The sequence below is a fragment of the Madurella fahalii genome, assembly GCF_045866475.1.
Source record: "Madurella fahalii IFM 68171 DNA, scaffold_1, whole genome shotgun sequence".
Classification (NCBI taxonomy): Eukaryota; Fungi; Ascomycota; class Sordariomycetes; order Sordariales; genus Madurella; species Madurella fahalii.
In genome coordinates, this window is record NW_027263971.1 from 6,789,749 (window position 1) to 6,807,988 (window position 18,240).

Consider the following 18,240-nt stretch of genomic DNA (forward strand, 5'->3'; position numbering starts at 1 on the left):
TCGACCTCAGGGAATCCGCCTTCTCAACCCCCCAGGAACCCCTTCTACCCGCTCGTCCCCCCGCAACGACGACGATCGTATATATATCATCCTCGCAAACCATCTTCACATTTCTTTGACAAAGCTCACTCTGCTGCATCTCACGCTATTTCGTCGCGGCTCCAAGGACGGCGTAACAGAGCCCGGGGGCAAGCTTCACCACAACACGTCCCCTCTGGCAGACCTTCCACCACGACTCAGGGGTCGTGAACCCTCTCGGGATGCCGCCGCGTGCTGGCCTGTCTTTGCTCCTCAGAGTATGTTTTCCAACACAGCCCAGGCCCAGCAATCCGCCATACACCCCATATATGTGGAGACCGCCACGTTCCCCCTACAAGTGTCCGCCGCCTTCTCCCGACAAGAGACCACCACCTTCTCCGTACAAGAATCCGCCACATTCCCCTTACAGGAGTCCGCGTGCCTGGCCTGACCCGGTCTGGCCTGACCATTAAACGGCAGAGGGGCCGCCGATACCAGAGAGAACACCACCGCGGCAGTCGATCCAGCCCGTGCGCCAAGCACATCTTCACCACTTTGTTAATAGTTTGTTGTCCCTCCACAGTACGCCTTCATCCCGAGATCACTACACACTTGTCACATGTTGTTTGCCTCGGTGAAGGGTTCCGCAGGAAAGCCGTCTACGGCATCGTAGGGATCCAGGATGTTGATTTCGATCGAGCAGAATGAGAAGGAGGTTGTCTGAGGTGGAAGTCCGCATCAGACTGTCCCGGGGTCTAAAGAGCAGGCAAGTACAGCCTCAGGAATCCCCGTGATGACGACTCCAGGTGATCTTCAACAAAGCCGACATAGCTCACACAGGGTTCCTATTCACGGAGAGCGATTGGGCAAAGGGGGCGGATTTCCGTAGAACAAACGGATTCACCAAGTATTTTGGGGGGTTTGTGGGAAGAAGGGGGGGGGGGGGGGATGCGGAGGTTTCCTGAAGCGGCGGAAAAGAGAGACTCCCCGGAAATAAAACAAAGACGCCAGCCATTGAGATCATCAACAGTTCAACACCGAGTCTTTTGCCGTGATCAACGTCTGTGTGATAGTTTCTGTCAATAATCAAGGCACATTACGTACCACGGGAGAGCCGTGGTGGCAAAAGCACAGCCAAAACCACGCACGCTGGCTCGACTAATAAGTAACTCTTGTGATTCCCCATTTCAGTAAAGTGCCGTTCCCCTATCCATCCAGCCCACCTTTCTCACATTCACACCAACCCACGACCTCGGCTCAAGTCGTCCTCCCGTTCCTCCTCGGGCCGCGGGGTGCCTCAAACGCAGAGTAACGCCAGGGTGTGCTTGATAATTTACCTGCTGACCTCCCTCCATGCCAATTCGGAGATTCCGCCGTGTGTGAAAGGCAGGGGTTGGGACGTGGGGGTGCACCCCTCCAGCCTTTTCAAACCCGGGAGGAAAGACGAGAAGCGCCTCGTAGCGCGCCACGTGCAATATCAACCCACAGCGAGCCCGTTGTCGGTTTACTAATTGGGATGACAACCCCTCGGCCTGGTGAAAAGGTGGTTCATGTCCGGCTCCCTTTTTGATCTCTGTAGAAGGTGGACGTGTGACTGGGCTAACGACGGTGAGACATTCAATCTAGCTCTCAGACAACTTCGCCAAGTGATCTCTAGGCTAATGAGCCGATAACTTCCTAAACCATTATGGGCGCCGGCAGATTTCCGGAACCTGTTCGTAGCTATATGACTAAGGTATATCATGGAGATGAAAGATGTAAGACCCCGGTATCGTGTATTTGTTCGCTCAACGCCGACCGCTATGCACGTAATGAGGAAGATGGAGTTTTTTTTTTTTTTTTTTTTTTTTTTTTTTTCCCTCCGCGACCACGGTTAAAACCCCAGAACGGCGAACTGCAGAGTAGGTGCCGCAAGTCGTCCTACCTTCTGGTCCCGCACCATCCAGCATGAGGTCATGGGTGGCTTCCCCGCCATCCGCCATCCGTAGCCATGCTGTCTCTCGCCCGTACCTAATTACCACTCGATTGACCGGTAGCACGTCGTCAGCCATGTGCCGTTCAAAACCAATTCAAGGCTCGACCTGGGTGGCCAATCATAAAAGTTGATTTATCTAAGACCCATCACCCTTGCGAGCCTTTTCGCGTTCGAGCAGTAGAGTGAGCTCACTCCTCGACCGCCCGAAAGGGATCGGTGGCGACGGATTGGGGGGCGTCGGCTTGAACTGTAAGTCGAGCAATACTGAGGACGACGGTTGCGAGGCGAACTTGACCCTATCCGGGATATCTCTGGCTTCCGGGACTGCTGGCTCCGGCTTGACCGTCTCCGAGTCGAACTGACCACGTGCTGTGGTAGTGAACATGGCGACGCTGCTGGTGGCTTGCGACGGGAGGAGGGCTACGCCAGGCTCACGCAGCCGATAAGGATTCTCATTGTTGGAGCGAGAGCGCACCATTGGAGCGTCGGCCACGAATCCTGCAACCGGCGGAGGAATCGCGGCAGGCTGTCGGACGGCTTCGTTACGGCTTTGGGTTGCCTCCTGCGAGGCAAAGCCGTCTCTCGCATCCGCCGTAGATGTTCGTTGCGGGCTGGTGGTCTGTGGTTTTCGCACCCCCGCCACCTCGTCCGACTGGTTTACTCTCTCCACGGGAACGGTGCGAGGGCTTGATCGTTTGCTCGCCGCTGCCTTCGCAGGCCGTTTCCCCGCAGCTTTGGCATTCGCTCCAGGGTCATTAGTTTGCGGTGACAGGGACCCATGCCCGAGAAGCTGTGCGGTGGTTGGTGTCTGCCGCTTGTTGCCGCCGCCCGGTTGCTTCGTTGAAGCATTGACGAAACCAGCCACTCGCGGACCGGTGTCAGATCCCGTAGAAGACTGTGAACTTTGCCTGCGCATCACGACTGGTCTCCTCCTCGATGCTGCTGTGGCAGCTACAACTTTCCTGCTGCTGGAATTCGCTTTCTCCCTCAATGGTGAAGTTAGTGGAGGCGGCCGCATTTCCGCACCGGTTACGACTGATACCGGGGGGGGAGCCTTTTTGGTTTTCGCCGAGGGAAGTGGCGGGGGTGGCATCTCGGCAGTAGACACTGCAGCAGCGGGAGCGACGGTTTGCTTTTGCTTCGCCGGTGATGGTAGCGGCGGAGGCGGCATGTCAGATGGAGTCACGACTGCCGAGGTCGACCGGGCCTCGCTACTATCACTACCTTCATCATCACGACACGGCGGCGATGCAAACCGTGCGGTGGGCCGCGGTCCCGATGCGGAAGGGCCTCTCGACTTCTTCAAAATCGGGTGGGGCGGCGGCGGCCGGGAAGACGAAGGGGTGGGCGCTTTTTTACTCTCCGAAGAGGCGGATTCCTGGCCGGGGCTAGAGTCTGGCGGCCGAACTTGCTGGGGACTGGTTCCATTGATATCGCGTCGAACCGTGTTCGGCATCTGGGACTTGTCAGAAACCGGGGAATCCTGCCGCACAGAGCAATTCATACCGGCGGACGCTCATGACGATGCGAAGGCAGCGTGAAGGGCACAATGGTTGGGCCATTGGAAAATTCCTCAAAAAGTTTCGCGAGAGCGGGCCCGCTCAAGTTTCGTTTATCGCTCCCCCATACATGCCACCAGAAATTCTCCAGGCGGAACGCGCTAGGATCGACGAGCCTTCGGAAAGTGGTTGTATAAACTAGAAGGGTGATGTTAGCCTAGGTGTTTGGCCATGCCGGTTCTGCTGGGGAAGAGTTCCAAATACCGTTCCAATATTGTCGTATCTTCTCGGGTGGGACCACGGAATAGCTCGCCACCTCGGCGTAGATTTCCTGCGTGTTCCCAAAGAAGCCTTTGGGCATCACCGTGGCTACCGCCATCATACCGGTGACGCGCTAGTGTCGATCGTGCGTAGTAGAGGGATGCGGGCACCTCGAAGACATACACTCACATGCTTGCGCAGGGCTCGCAAACTGTTCGGTGTAATCGTCTTCAAACCCTACTACTACAGGAACGCATGAGAACAAGCCAGATGCGCGTCGAGAATCCTCGGAAGCAGCTTGAACGTGTGAGTGAAGAGCTGGCAGGGGTAGAATGAGGTTTCGCCGAAGGTGAGAGAACTGGTCGGGCCGGGAACACAGGGGGTCGGTTGCGCGCCGGGGTAGCCTTTCTCGAGGGGATATGGGAAATGGGTATCGTAGTGCGGTAAGGGAGTAGCTAGGGCGAGCTCGCAGGAGTAGCGCCCACAGAGAATCTCGGTGTGTGGGCCGGTTACCAACCCCAGCCTGGTGAGCAAGGGAGAGTTGGGCGGTGAGAGTGAGCAGGGAGCTAGGGAACGGCGGGCAGAACTTGACCACGTCACTGGAGCAGCCCCGTCTCGGCCGCGATAGCTTGAGGCTTGCGGTTCGGGGGGGGGGGGAGAGGGGGGGGGAAGGGGGTATGTGTACGGCGTCAAACCCTCTCCGTTGGGGCTGGCACTTGACTCAAGATTGGGCCGTGGACAGCGGAGGCCAGATGGCTAGGCGAAAAGGGCAAAGCTCCCGCCACCGTGATAGCTTCTTGCCGATTGCAAAGGTGACACATGAACATCACGTACCGCACGTCTAGAGAGGGTCCAGATAACTGCGTTCCCCCGTTGGCTCTCCTACGCCCACTGGGAGACTCGGATCAAGCCTGGGGCCCCGGGGCCTGGAATTACAAGGAAGAGACGGATCGCAGAACGGGGGTATCGACAGTGCGCAACGCGAGTCAGACCGGCGACTAAATCGAACCCATGAAAGACACCCTTGACGTCGAGCTCTGTGCTAATAGATGCAGTCGTGGAGCATAGCATAGCATACAACAAGGGTGAGGCGACGGCCAAGCCCTTCCGGAGACATTCAGAGCCTCGTCTGGCCGGGGGAAAAGAGCGATGCTGAGACGGAAGAAAGGAGCGGACGAGTGGACGAGCGGCGACCGGTGGCCTGGGTTCGTAGGATGCCGCGATTGTGAGAATTGAAGGGGAGAAGCGCAGGGTCATTCCAACGTGCTACGTACAGTACCTTCCTTTCCGTTTCCAGCACACCGAGGCATCTCACAGTTTGTGCACACCCAGGGCAGGTACCGGGGGGGCCTGTTCTCCACTCTCAATTCACGCAGCCAGCCGCCTGACGAGACCTAACCAGGTAGGGGCCCTGACATGGCTGGGGGAGCTAGGGGCATCTGCCAACCCCTCAGGGCTGCGTGTGGGGATGTCTCAGATGCCAAGGGAGTCGGTCCCGTCTTAGTGGCGTCTCGGTCCATGACCATGTTGATATTGCCATCGTCCGGACAATGCCATTCTACCTTGCGCGGGCGGGATCATGTATCACGTATGGAAAGGAATGGAAATATGACGCCGCTGCCTGCGGAATTAGGCAGGTCTATGCCGGCGCACTCGGCCCTGCTGTTGCCCGCCGGGCTCGAAACAAAGAAGGGCGCAGTTCGCGGTCGGAACCAGCCGCCGCGTGGCTATCCTCCTTCCCATTGCAGTTCCATTCCCACGGACCGCAGGGCTAGGGATTCTGGTTCTCGCAAACCACACCCGAGACGCCCTGATAGGATCGGCGCGCCTCGCGGCCGACCTTTCCACGGGACCTGCTGAGTTCCGCACAGCTGACAAGGATCGAGACACGTGGGTCCCAGGCATCGCCAAAGCCAAGCCTTCCCCAGAGCCCATCGACTGCCCGTACTCCGTGCTACCCACGTTATGCGCTTCCTCATTCGCCTCCGGCTGTGCAACTCAGCTCTCGGGATTCCGCAGGCAAATCGCCTCGTTACGATCCCAGCTGAGGGACGCCGACGTTACGCATGGGGCCGGGCCTGGGTCCTAATCCTCCTCTTATTGCCAATCGAACCGCAGTCCGGGCGGGAGACGCGGCCCCCACGTCCGGCACTCGCAATGATATTTGGGGAGTGCAACGGGGCCCGTCGGCGCTGTTCCCAGCCAGCCAGCCCTCGCCGAGCACTCCTTCACCATAACAAGAGAAATAGTGCGCCGCTACTGGCCGGAGATGCCGTGAAGATGCTCAGCCAGCCGGGGGCGGAAAGGCCTCATCAGCGGTCCGGTCTGTCAATGCCCAGCACGCCCCGTCACGGGGAACTAACTACCCGTGATGACCTGGCGGCTACACCGTAACCACACGTCGGTTCTGTACCTCTGCTCGACGCTTTGACAGCAACAGTTCCACAGGGTTTCTTGGACGCAAATTTATCGGTTCAACGGATTTATTGAGTGGCTCGGTTAAATTACAGGTGCTTTGGATCTCAACGCGGCGTGACCAGCTGGTCCCAGGTCAGACAAGGCAAGTCGCCCCACTCGATCTCCTGGAGAGGCTACCACGAGATCGCGGCCCCCTCCCCCCCCCGTACAGGGTTGCCCCAGACGGCAACAGAGCCCCGGAAAAGACAAACCAATCACTTTGCGTCGGTGAGGGATGTTCTCGAACGTCAAATGGAAACGCGAAGGCGAATTCGAACTACCAAGCATGCACGTTTGATTCACCGCTGTCTGCAGTCCCGCACGACACATCTGGTCAAGAGACGATCCGAGCTGCCTCGTCCAACCTTCGCTTTTCCGCCAACCAGGGGAACGGCCCAGCCCAGCTGATGCTTACTTAACCATCCATTCGGTGACGGGGTCTGACCGTCTTAGCCGCTGGTCTTCTGGTCCGACTCTTTGTCGTGTGACCTCTTGCAACATCACTATCACTCGTTCATCAGTGCAAGGCTTGGCCTACAACCGGAACCGGACAACTCCGCCGGGATCTCTTGCGTCAGTGTCGCCGATGAATGTGTTTTGGACTGGCTAGTAACACGCTGTCTCGATGCACCGAGGTGTTGTTGCATGAATATCCTATAAGCAGCAAATATTTGATGTTATTTGGCCGGAAGGAGAGGTTGCAAGAAAGCGCAAAGTGGCACCTCACAGCTGAGCGGTTGCCAAGGTCGAAAGCCACTCGACCCTATTGCTACAACCCATGTCATCCGGCGACGTTGCACCAGCTACGCCATGGCGCACTCGAACTGTTAAAATAGAATTCACGGAGCATCATCGCCGGGGCAGGCAACTTGGCCGTGACGCCATCGAATCTGTGGGTCAGAGGGCGCTGTTGCCTGCCCCCAGCTCTGCCTCGGAAATCACTATCTCCGCTAACGTTATCAGCTGCGCGGCCAAGGAAACAGCGGTGAAACCCGTCGAATGTCGGAATTTGCCTTTTCGTCTTTGTCTCCCGGCAATCCGGTCATATTATTTCCCCATTACCTAAGACTTTGGTTGTTGTTTCTGCGTCACGCTGTTCAGGTCTGCATGCTTGGCGCGTCGTCGTCCATGAGGTTGCGGCCCGGGGCCAGCCAAAAGCGCTGTGTAACCAACGACCTCACTGCCGTATCGAGATCCGTACATTACAAACTAGATTCCCCTCGCATGCTCTGCCACACCTATCACATTTCACATTCCAAGCTAACCCGTCTCGTTTGTCGCTTCCCGCACCAAAAAAAAAAAAAAAAAAAGTCTGGGGGTCAGCATTCACGGGTGCGGGAGAGGATCCTTCTCTTCTAGTCGCGACAGCAGATACACTCACGATTAACTACACTCCACACCGCCATCGCAGCCCCCTGGGTGCCGGCGTCCCGGGACGAGAGACTGTAATTTAGTCCTGTGGGCCGCTTCCGTCTCCTCGGATCAGGCCCTGCCCTACTAAGCGGGTTCACTAACCGTACCGCTTAGCCTCTTTCTCTCTCTTTCTCTCTTTTTTTTTTTTTTCTTTTTCTTTTTCTTTTATCTCCCTCTCTTTCTCTTTTCTTTTTCTTTTAATCTTTTTTTTCCCTCTCTTGAGGCTGCATGCATGTGACACACACCAAACCCTTAATGGGGCGGTGAGGCCCTCGGAAAAGGGACGGATCTACCTTGGAGAGTAAGGCACCAAATGTCCCTCGTGTTAATTTGGTTCAGCTTTGGAAACCATAGGGTAAGAATTACTTGATTTTCCGAGTTTTGAAACAAATGGAATTGTATTCACAAATACACTGTGTCTGCACCGAAAACTGCGTGATCAGGAAATTTAGGTGCCTCGGTCAAGGTACTCTCTTAGTTACCTCAGATATCTCAAACTTCCCTTGCCCCTTCCACCCGTGCATTTCTATGTACACAACAACCGAAACGCCGCCTTCTGCCCCATCTCCCGTGACTCTTTACACATAACACACACAACACAGAAAATTAAGTTTGCTTTTCATCCCCATCCCCAACCCCATATAAAAGTCCTCAACCCGAAACTCATGTGACAGTATACCCGCCGTCAACCCGCAGATCCGCACCCGTCACATACGAGCTCGCGTCCGACAACAGGAATGTCACGGGTCCCATGAGATCCTCGGGCGAGCCCATCTCGCCCTGGGGGATGAGCGAGGTCCATTGCCGCTTCAGGTCGGGGTTGTCGTCCAGGATCTTTTGTGTTCTGGTTTTGTGTTCCCGAAGTCAGCCACCTTGATATTGCCTTTTTGGTTTCTCACCATCTTTCGACAGTCGATTTTCTTGATGGGAGGGAAGGAGGGGAAACCCACAGAGCGGTAAGCATGTAGCCCGGCGAGATGCAGTTCACGCGGATGCCGGCCTTGGCCCATTCCACGCTGAGCGAGGCGGCGAGGTGGCGGACGGCGGCTTTGGCTGCGTTGTAGGGGCTGAAGTGTTCTCATGTTAGTGTAGTTCTGAATCGGGGAATGCTTGCGGGGAAGCGCTGGCTTACGCTTGCGGCTGCGGAACGTTCACGATAGAACCGCTCATGCTGCCGATGAAGACCATGCTTCCTTTGGCCTTGCGCTCCATCTGTCGCTTTGGTTAGCAAAGCTATTTACAGCCCGGCAGGGCTCTCTTTTTTTTTTTTTTTTTTTTTTTTTTTTTTTTTTTCTTTTTCCCCTCATCATAGCGGAGAATACGGAGAAACTCACCAAGTGCCGCGCCACAGCCGTAGCGAAGAGATAGGTCCCGTCGACGTTGACCCCCCACAGCTTGCGCATCCTATCGATGGGGTAGGCCACAGCCTCAAAGTTCTCGGTGAAACCAGCCGAAGTCACGAGGTTGTCGATCTTGCCGTGCTCGGCGAGGACCTCGGCCACGCAGGCTTCGACCGAGGCGGCGTCTGAGACATCAGCGTAGTGGGCTGTCACCTTGGGCAGTCTGTTCAAGACCGTTAGTGGAAGTGAAAAAATTATCGATGGGCGGTGTGGCCCGGCGGATACGCAACTAACTTTTTGGCATCAGGGTGGTCTTTCCGGAAAGTCTCGACGATGGATTTCGCTTGGCGGGCTGCTTCTTCCCCTATGGAATGTGTTAATAAGAACACGTACGTTCCCAGACCAGTGGGTGAATTGTACAACGTACTGTTCAAGTCGACGATGGCCAGATCAGCCCCGCTGATGACCATGCCCTCTGAGACTGTGTTAGCCCTATGTCCTCTTCCCGCGAAGCGAAGGGACGGCACTCACGTCCCATAACCAAGCCCAGCCCTCTCGCACCACCCGTCACGATGCCAACTTTGCCCTGCAACGAGAAGGTCGCCAATGTGGGGAAGACATGAGGACCTGCTCGGCCTGTGCCGACGACCGGTTTGGAAGAGGGGAGCTGCTCGTCGGAAGGGTACTCGACGGTGATGGAGTCGTCTGTGCGGGCGTACGAGCCGGCCGCGGCGGCGATGTCTTCTTCTGATTCCTTCTTTTCGGTGCTGGTGGTTTTGGCCTTATTGCCGTGCTGCCGCTGCGAGGCCGGCACCGAGTGAAACCCGGCGGCTCCGCTGGGTGGGTCCTGAACCCGCATCCGGGCCGGGGTAACGGGGGGAGATGTGGAGAGGGCGCCAAGGACCGGGGCGGCGGAGGCCCGCAGCGAGGCGCTCCGCAGAGCTCGCCCAACGGGAAGAGACATGGCTTTCTGGATGAGCTGACGGGCCAATTGGCAGATCTCTGGTTTCACTGAGCTTGAGCTCAACAGTGAGTCGAGAGCTCTCTGCGAAGGAGGGGCAGTTATACCACAGGACGGCTTTCCACGACCGGGATCTAGAACCAGAGAAATGTGGGGCAGGTAAGGGTGAAATTGGGGTCGATCTGCAGCTTCTGGGGCCAGACTCTGGGAGGTTAGGTCGGCTGAGGTGAAAAATATTCAGCGGAGGATTAGCAGAGGTAGGATACGAAGGTTCTCGGCGTCCGACAGCGCATGCAACTCCTGTCACTTAGGTCACGAGGACACCTGAGACTGAAAGCGCGGCAGTCTAAGGCGTAATGTGGAAAGGATGATGTTCAAAAAGCTACTGGAAACGGATCGGAGCTTCTCCGGAAATGATTGTTCAAGTTCCATCCGAGACTTTGTCGAGCCATTCCCACGGAGCAAACACAAAATTACCATTGAGAAGTATGCTCCTATACAATGGGAAAGTAAAAACCTTTCTACACTAGGCCTGCCAGACTCGGTTGTCTCGTCGGTGACATGACGACTCGCCTGCGCAAACGTGCAGGGCCTAGACTTAGAAGTCTAATGCAACCCTCGATGCAGCCATAGCTAGCGAACTGCGGGACAGGTTGTCTCAGCACCTCATCCCCTCCTACGCTCTTAGTCTCTTCCCATCGCGCCGTTGGCCGAAAAGAGAAATTCATCCACGACTCTGCCGCACCGATGACCCTAACCAAATGGATTGGGACCCACGCTGACACTTCCGCGGACACCTCTGTTATCAGTCCATGTGAGAAACCAATGACAGCGTTGCACGACGATCTGGCTGCCGTCACCTGTGGACTACAGTAGACAGTTCATTATTCGCGCATTGGCTATTACATCCTGAAAACGCCAAACTTTGTCTCCCCGGGGGTAGTCGCATTCCGGCCGCCCAACGCCGCCCGTAATCCCAGGCCGAGATATCTCCGCGTATGCGCTGGCGGGATAACACCGTCGTCCTGATAGCAACACCATGTCAGCACATCGTCCACGCACGCCCGTAGCGACACAACAGATAAGAGGGGGAAGATACTCACCCACAGCCTCGCCGAGGAGAAAACCGCATCGCTCTCCCTGTCAATCCTCTCCTTCAGCCCGACATCCACCTTCTGCCCCACCGTCTCCATGACACTCGCCAGCTGCTCCCCTCCCATCACGCCGATCCTCGCATTGGGCCACATCCAGAGGAACCTGGGCGAGTACGCCCGCCCGCACATGCCATAATTGCCCGCCCCGTAACTGCCCCCCACAACCACCGTGAACTTGGGCACGTCGGCGCACGCCACGGCAGTCACCAGCTTCGCGCCGTTCTTTGCGATCCCTTCCCTCTCGGCGTCCTTGCCGACCATGAAGCCGCTGATGTTCTGTAGGAAAACAAGCGGGATGCCGCGCTGCGCGCAGAGCTCGATGAAGTGCGCTCCTTTCAGGGCAGAGCTGCTGAAGAGGATGCCGTTGTTTGCGACGATGCCCACGCGGTGGCCGTAGATGTTCGCGAAGCCCGTGACTAGAGTGGTGCCGTAGTCACGCTTGAACTCGGCGAAGGCGGAGCCGTCGACGACGCGGGCGATGACCTCGTGGATTGGGAGGGGCTTGCGCAGGTTGGTGGACGCGATACCGAGGAGTTCGGAGGGGGAATAGAGGGGTTCGGGGAAGGTGTCGGCGGAAGAGGACGACGAGGAGGAGGTATTGGAGGGCCAGTTCAGATTGCTAATGCACCGCCGCGCGAGCACAATAGCGTGCGCGTCGTCCACAGCGAGGTAGTCGGTCACTCCCGAAACGGACGAGTGCATCTTGCCGCCGCCGAGGTCTTCCGGGCTGACCACCTCGCCCGTAGCCGCCTTGACGAGCGGCGGGCCGGCGAGGAAGATGTGGCCTTGCTCCTGTACAATGATACTTTCGTCGCTCATGGCGGGGACGTAAGCGCCGCCAGCCGTGCAGGGACCCATGACTACCGAGATTTGGGGTATACCGGCGGCCGACATGCGCGCCTGGTTAAAGAAGATGCGGCCAAAGTGATCGCGGTCGGGGAACACGTCTGACTGGTGCGGCAGGTTTGCGCCGCCCGAATCCACGAGGTAGATGCATCTGTTCGGACACGCCCGGTCAGTCGGGAGAGGAGAGTGCCCGCGTTCTCGGGGAGGACTTACGGGAGCTTGTTTTCTTGCGCAACAGCTTGCGCGCGAAGATGCTTCTTCACCGTGATAGGATAGTAGGTCCCGCCCTTGACAGTGCTGTCGTTGGCCACAATCATGCAGGTGACGTCCTCCACGACACCGACGCCCGTGATGATGCCGCCAGCGGGCACTTCGGCCTCCGGATACAACTCGTGGCCAGCCAGCGGCGACAGCTCGAGAAATGTGGTTCCGGGGTCGATGAGCGCTGTGACACGGTCTCGGGGCAGCATCTTCTTGCGCGCGAGGTGCTTCTCCCTGGCCTTTGCGGGGCCACCCTGCTGTACCTTCCGGGTCAGCTCGTCCAGCCGGGCAATAGCCTCGCCCATGAGCCGCTTGTTCTCCTTGAACTCATCCGAACTCGAGTCGACATTGCTCTTGATTACGGATATGGCGGCAGCGTGGTGCGGCGCATTAAAGGTAGCGAGAGATCGCTTTGTCGTCGCGGAGTAAGGGAGGACGCTGCGGTTGCGGGGCCGCAGTGACCGCGGGCGGGAGCATTGACGGCCCAATTGCCGGGATAGAAAGAGCATCTCGCGAGACGAGGCTGAAAGCGACATTGTAGGGGTTCAATTGAGCTTGCCGCTACCGTCACAATAACAGCAAGCAAGACAGAAGACGAAAATTGGTGAATGTTGACATCCGCAATCGACGACTCGTCGATGGATCTGGGGAAGCGGATCAGGCACGCTGACGTCTGAACATCATTGCCGTGGTTTGTGACGGCCCGAGGCAAACCGGTGGAAACCGAGAGAGCTCTCGGCTGCCACATGCTACAGTACAAGCAACCACCGACGTAATCCGCCCAGCCGCATGGCCGCCAGGGGGGGAACAAGGGACGACTTGGCGGGCCACTGATGGGATAACAATATCCATTGCCGGCCAACACCTCAAGGAATAAGACCGATTCCTCCTTTTTCCATTTCTATCTTGAAACCCTCAGTACATAATGGCAAGCGCAGCGGTATCACGGGCGCTGGCGCGCTCAACAGCGAGATCAAACACCACCGCCATCCCCCGTCGGCAATTCGGCATTGGCCCCGCACCGACACCATCATTAGTACCAGCGTCATTCCGAGCAGCAACAGCAGCCCTCTCGCGTCAACACCAAAAACGCCATGCCTCGTCCAAACACCCCAAGGGCTTCGAGCCGCCGTCGCCCAGCGACCTCGCCGAGCTGCGCGAGCGCGTGCAAGAGTTCACGCGCCGCGAGGTGACCGAGGAGGTCGCCGCCGCCACGGACAAGAGCAACAACTTCCCCGCCGACATGTGGGCCAAGCTCGGTGACGCCGGTCTCCTCGGCATCACGGCCGACGAGGACGTGGGCGGTCTCGCCATGGGCTACCAGGCGCACTGCGTCGTCATGGAAGAGCTCTCGCGGGCCTCGGGGTCCATCGCGCTCAGCTACGCCGCGCACTCGCAACTCTGCGTCAACCAACTCCAGCTCAACGGCACCCCCGAGCAAAAGCACCAGTACCTCCCGGACCTCATCGCGGGCCGGAAGGTGGGCGCGCTCGCCATGTCCGAGTCGGGCTCCGGAAGCGACGTCGTCAGCATGCGCACCACGGCCAAGCAGGTCCCCGGCGGCTACGTGCTCAACGGCTCCAAGATGTGGATCACCAACGGGCCGGACGCCGACGTCATCGTGGTCTACGCCAAGACGATCCCGGACGCCGGGTCCAAGGGCATCACCGCCTTCATCGTGGAGGCGTCGACGCCGGGCTTCTCGTGCGCGCGCAAGCTCGACAAGATGGGCATGCGGGGCAGCAACACGGGCGAGCTGGTGTTCGAGAACGTCTTCGTGCCCGCGGCCAACGTGCTCGGGGCGCTGCACGGCGGCGTGCGCGTGCTCATGGAGGGGCTCGACCTGGAGCGGCTGGTGCTGTCGGCGGGGCCGCTGGGGCTGATGCAAGCGTCGCTGGACGTGGCGCTGCCCTACGCGCACACGCGCCGGCAGTTCGGCACCCCCATCGCCCACTTCCAGCTGCTGCAGGGCAAGCTGGCCGACATGTACACCAAGCTGCAGGCGTCGCGCGCCTACACGTACGCGACGGCCCGCGCCGTCGACGAGCAGGGGCTCGTCCGCACCCACGACTGCGCCGGCGCCATCCTCTACGCCGCCGAGCGCGCCACCGAGTGCGCCCTCGACTGCGTCCAGGTTCTCGGCGGCATGGGCTACATGGAGGAGATGCCCGCGTCCCGCATTCTCCGCGACGCCAAGCTCTACGAGATCGGCGCCGGCACGTCAGAGGTCCGGAGGATGGTCATTGGGAGGGCCTTTAACAAGGAGTACGAGTACTTGTCTAAATAGGCTGTCGTGTCTAGTAGTACCGGAAGAGTGAGAGATTATTATTTTTTTTCCTTTTCAGTTCTCTGCATGTACAGATACCGATACCGCGCTGAATAGAATGCAAGGGGGGGGCGGGGAAGGGGACTTGTCCTCCGAGTCGATTGCAGGAAGTTCCCTGGGCCTTCTGCTCCGTCAATGTTGCAATTCCCTTGACGTGCATCGTCTGCTGCCTTACCTACCTAAACTGGTAGGAGTGCCCCACGCTAGCAACACTGATGATGGTGGAGAGCGTTATAAGCGAAAGAGAAACAATAGCGTCTCTTTTTGGTTGGGGGCTGGGTGAGAGAGCGCATCGTATACCCCCCACCAACATGCATGGCATCTGTTCTTTTTTTTTTTTTTTCTTTCTCTTTCCCTCTTTCTCTTCTTTTCCACCTTTTCTGCTCGCTGTTTTCCACTCTCTCTAAGGTCGGGCCGGGTATTGTGCATAACAGCAGAGCGAGTGGGAATGGGTCATAGCGAGATGCTTGCTCCCGGTCTCTAGATACGCTCGTCCCCTTCCGACGAGTCCGTATTCGACCCGAGAGGCATCGGATAAGTCACCAACAATCCCGCTGTTCCCGTGCCCGCATTCCATTCCGTGTCGTTTGCAGATGTGGCTCTTGTACCGATCTAGTGGGGTAGGCGATACCGTCGTCTGTTGTATCGTGAGCGTACATAGTCCTGTCTATCCGGTTGCCGAAGGAACGGGTTGCTTATTAGGGTTCTCCTGCCGTCCCTCACCCCCCACCGTGGCCGCCTGGCTATGTTTCCGGTGCAACGTCGGTGAGGGGGGGGGGGCATAGTAAGTGAACCCGCGGGGCGACTTGCCCCCTTCTCAACGACGCTACTCGCGGCAAGCGAGATCGTCTTGGGGGAAATAACCATCTGTTCCCATCCTTATCCTGCGCAACTGCTAAGTCGACCAGGCACTCGGCCGGCGAGATGCAACCCCCGGGCCCGCCCCCGAGCTCCGGTTCAGCACTGTTGCAGCCGCGGGAGGCGGAATGGGACGAAAAGGGACGCAAGGCGGATGACACTGTCCACGGCTCGTCGATTTAGGGAAATGGGGAAAATCCTGTTGACCACTTCTCGGGGCTCTCAACCATGCGGGCGGAATCTGTCATCCCGCCCCCACTATGCTACCCCCAGAATTGCGAGACTTGCATTGGACGGGAGGCCCATGATTTGACAACTGTTGGGTGGAGGTGCAAGCGTGCAGGAGGGCAAATGAAAGCGGGGTCTCCAGAAGCTGTGGGGGGATGAATCACCAACCAGCAGGACGCCGGCCTCAGGGCTGTACCATGGGAAAGGAGTGATAAGGTGCGCAATGGTGTAGCACCAAGCTGGCGGCCCCTATGCGCCCCGGATTCAAACGCGCTCCCAGGGACCTGAGTCATTGCAGGTTGACCCTTTTTGGGAATCTCGGACGGGATATGGAGCCATCTTGGCGACCGAGAGCCTGGCCGCCATTCTGATAACGCCCTATCTAAGTTCAATAGTGATCCGCTGTCTCACACTTGAGATGGGGTTCTTTTCCTTAGTTGACGTGGGAAGGGCGATTCAAAGCATTGGCTTCGAAGAGACGATCTTTGGTTTCTGAGCTGGCGTCGGGGCGCCTCGAGCTGCAGTGTGCCGCGTGAGCAGAGCAGATCAAGGCTCTGATGTAGGAGGGCACGGATGAAAGAGGTAACTCTAGGAATCCAAAAGCAGATGGGATGGCCAAGGCAGGTTCTTGGCTCTTCTTTTCCAGGGAACATATCCAATTGGGAGCTGGATCACTGAACAGTGCAACCGTGACAGGATGGTACCCCATGATCCGGCAGGTGCTACATCGTTGCATATAGTAGGTATCCCATCGCTTGGCCAGCTCTCGGGAACCTTCTTGGGCAGGCCACGGAAAAGAAATGCCGTGAAATAGCGCCACTTTTTCCAACCGACCTCTTCGCTATATATTGCGTTGTTGAAACATCGCACTCTGGAATTTGATCTCTGCAGCGGTGGTGGGCCAGTGACCGAGGGCCAGAATAACAAGAACCAACTGGTCCTCGCCGAGCGATTGGTGAGTTTGCCGGGGCAACATGGGGCTTCCTTCACCGAGAACCCGGAAGATATCATAAGACAACATCTGGTGATTGAGTCCTGAACAGCGGCACCGGGATGCGGAGCCCCTTTCATTGGCTCCTGCTCACCGCTCGATGATCTGCGGTGTTTCGAATGGAACGGCAGTCGAGTCTTATGGCAGCAAAGATTGATGCATCGTATGATTCGGCTCCTTCCTCGGGAACAATAAGCTCACCGGTTTGCCAGGGTATGCTGCGAGAATCCATAACCGTGGCTGGGCAGGCTGTTAGCGAAATGTAGGGCTGATGTGACAGAGCCGCACGGTGAGGTCTGATATATCCCGGGGAAATGGTTAGTCTAAACCACGGGGCTGCCGGAAGTAATATCCAGCCCAGTTAAGCTTCGGACGTCTCGTGGTACACTGACGAACCCCGTAAAGCGGCTCAGAATATGACATGCTGCGTTGTGCCGCGCATCATCCCGATAGGCGATTCCACTACCCCGCGGCGGCGCCTCAGAGGCGGTCCATGTTGCATCCAGAAGAACTCAGTCTCATTTGCGACATCCGGGCCTGCACAGCGTTTGGATCCCCGGTGCTTGTGGTTTGAAGGTAATGGAAACCAACATCGTGTTTGATACTCGGACCGTCTTGTGTGACGTGATTCGCTGCGGGCCTTTGTTCCTTTGCATGCCGTAGGCGCTTGACATGGCTTCCCGGTCCCACGTCCTCACCGGCTGCTGCTTACCTATTACTTGCTCTCGCTCAGTAGTATTCTGGTGAGATAAAGGAACGATGTCGGTGCGCTCGGTGCATTGATTGGCCGCCAGAGGGATAGGTGTGTGCGCAAGCTATGGAAGGGATCGGTGGTGATAAAGGAGAGCTGAGGCCCCCCTCCCTCTCGTTCACGCCAGCCTGGTTGATCAGTGTCCGGTGCCTAGGGGAGTTGACTGTGAGACCTACAACTCGCCTACCCTTACCGAGCTTACTGCATCACATCCAGGAATCGACTAACAGGCCGCTTAAAGCTGCGATGGCCGCTTCCATGGACGAGGCCGAGCTTGTCCTCTGGCTGGATAATATCGACAAGAGCATGGGATTCCGGCCAGCAAGCGCCATCGCAATGTCCTGCGGCACCGTAACGCTTGATCTCCCCAACGCCAAGGTCCTGGTTGTCTGGAACAACCGGCTCAAACTCTACCAGCTTCCTAAGGGCAGGAGAAATATTGACGAGACTATGCTTGCTGCCGCACTCCGAGAGACGTACGAGGAAACCGGCCTTCACGTCACACCACTCCAGCTAGACATCGCGACGCGGGCGACGCCGGTCAGGACAGAGAGGCCGAGCAATGTTAGGAGGAATCCAGATATTACCGAGGGTCGGCCGAGCACCGAGTTTGTCGGCGCATGCCTGTACCCAGATCCGCAGTCGCAGACCGAGGCGCTAAAGATCGTGTACTACTTTGCGGCGACGGCAGATTGCACAGCTGCTCGGGACTCCGGAACTCAGGAAGAGTGGGAGAAGCTAGATGCGAAATGGATACCGCTATCACAAGTGTCCAGCACGCTGCGCTTCCAAGCCGAGATCCAGACGGTCATGAAGGCCGTGGCCGATGTGGAAAGGTCAGGGTATACGATTGGTGTGTGACGGTTAGATTTTGGGGGGTCACCACGTTTATTCTGCCTCG

General features: G+C 57.6%; 5 protein-coding genes across 5 annotated transcripts; 2 read left to right on the top strand and 3 right to left on the bottom strand.

The window, feature by feature from the left end:
- Positions 1 to 2,129: 2,129 nt before the first annotated feature.
- MFIFM68171_02029 (uncharacterized protein) lies at positions 2,130 to 3,871 on the bottom strand (the record flags this gene model as incomplete). Its single annotated transcript, XM_071057451.1, has 3 exons — positions 2,130 to 3,449; positions 3,500 to 3,690; positions 3,757 to 3,871. 3 exons carry the CDS (start codon positions 3,869 to 3,871, stop codon positions 2,130 to 2,132), a joined length of 1,626 nt encoding a protein of 541 aa, XP_070913552.1.
- A 4,415-nt stretch (positions 3,872 to 8,286) lies between these two features.
- MFIFM68171_02030 (uncharacterized protein) lies at positions 8,287 to 9,927 on the bottom strand (the record flags this gene model as incomplete). Its single annotated transcript, XM_071057452.1, has 7 exons — positions 8,287 to 8,467; positions 8,574 to 8,690; positions 8,756 to 8,835; positions 8,958 to 9,186; positions 9,258 to 9,327; positions 9,391 to 9,438; positions 9,495 to 9,927. 7 exons carry the CDS (start codon positions 9,925 to 9,927, stop codon positions 8,287 to 8,289), a joined length of 1,158 nt encoding a protein of 385 aa, XP_070913553.1.
- Positions 9,928 to 10,826: 899 nt separating this feature from the next.
- On the bottom strand, positions 10,827 to 12,721 carry MCCC2 (Methylcrotonoyl-CoA carboxylase beta chain, mitochondrial; the record flags this gene model as incomplete). Its single annotated transcript, XM_071057453.1, has 3 exons — positions 10,827 to 10,949; positions 11,028 to 12,075; positions 12,138 to 12,721. The coding sequence occupies 3 exons, from the start codon at positions 12,719 to 12,721 to the stop codon at positions 10,827 to 10,829; spliced, it is 1,755 nt and encodes a 584-aa protein (XP_070913554.1).
- Positions 12,722 to 13,110: 389 nt separating this feature from the next.
- Positions 13,111 to 14,472, top strand: MFIFM68171_02032 (uncharacterized protein; the record flags this gene model as incomplete). The annotated part of the gene is made up of 1 exon (XM_071057454.1): positions 13,111 to 14,472. One exon carries the CDS (start codon positions 13,111 to 13,113, stop codon positions 14,470 to 14,472), a length of 1,362 nt encoding a protein of 453 aa, XP_070913555.1.
- Positions 14,473 to 17,585: 3,113 nt separating this feature from the next.
- On the top strand, positions 17,586 to 18,200 carry MFIFM68171_02033 (uncharacterized protein; the record flags this gene model as incomplete). Its single annotated transcript, XM_071057455.1, has 1 exon — positions 17,586 to 18,200. One exon carries the CDS (start codon positions 17,586 to 17,588, stop codon positions 18,198 to 18,200), a length of 615 nt encoding a protein of 204 aa, XP_070913556.1.
- Positions 18,201 to 18,240: the final 40 nt, after the last annotated feature.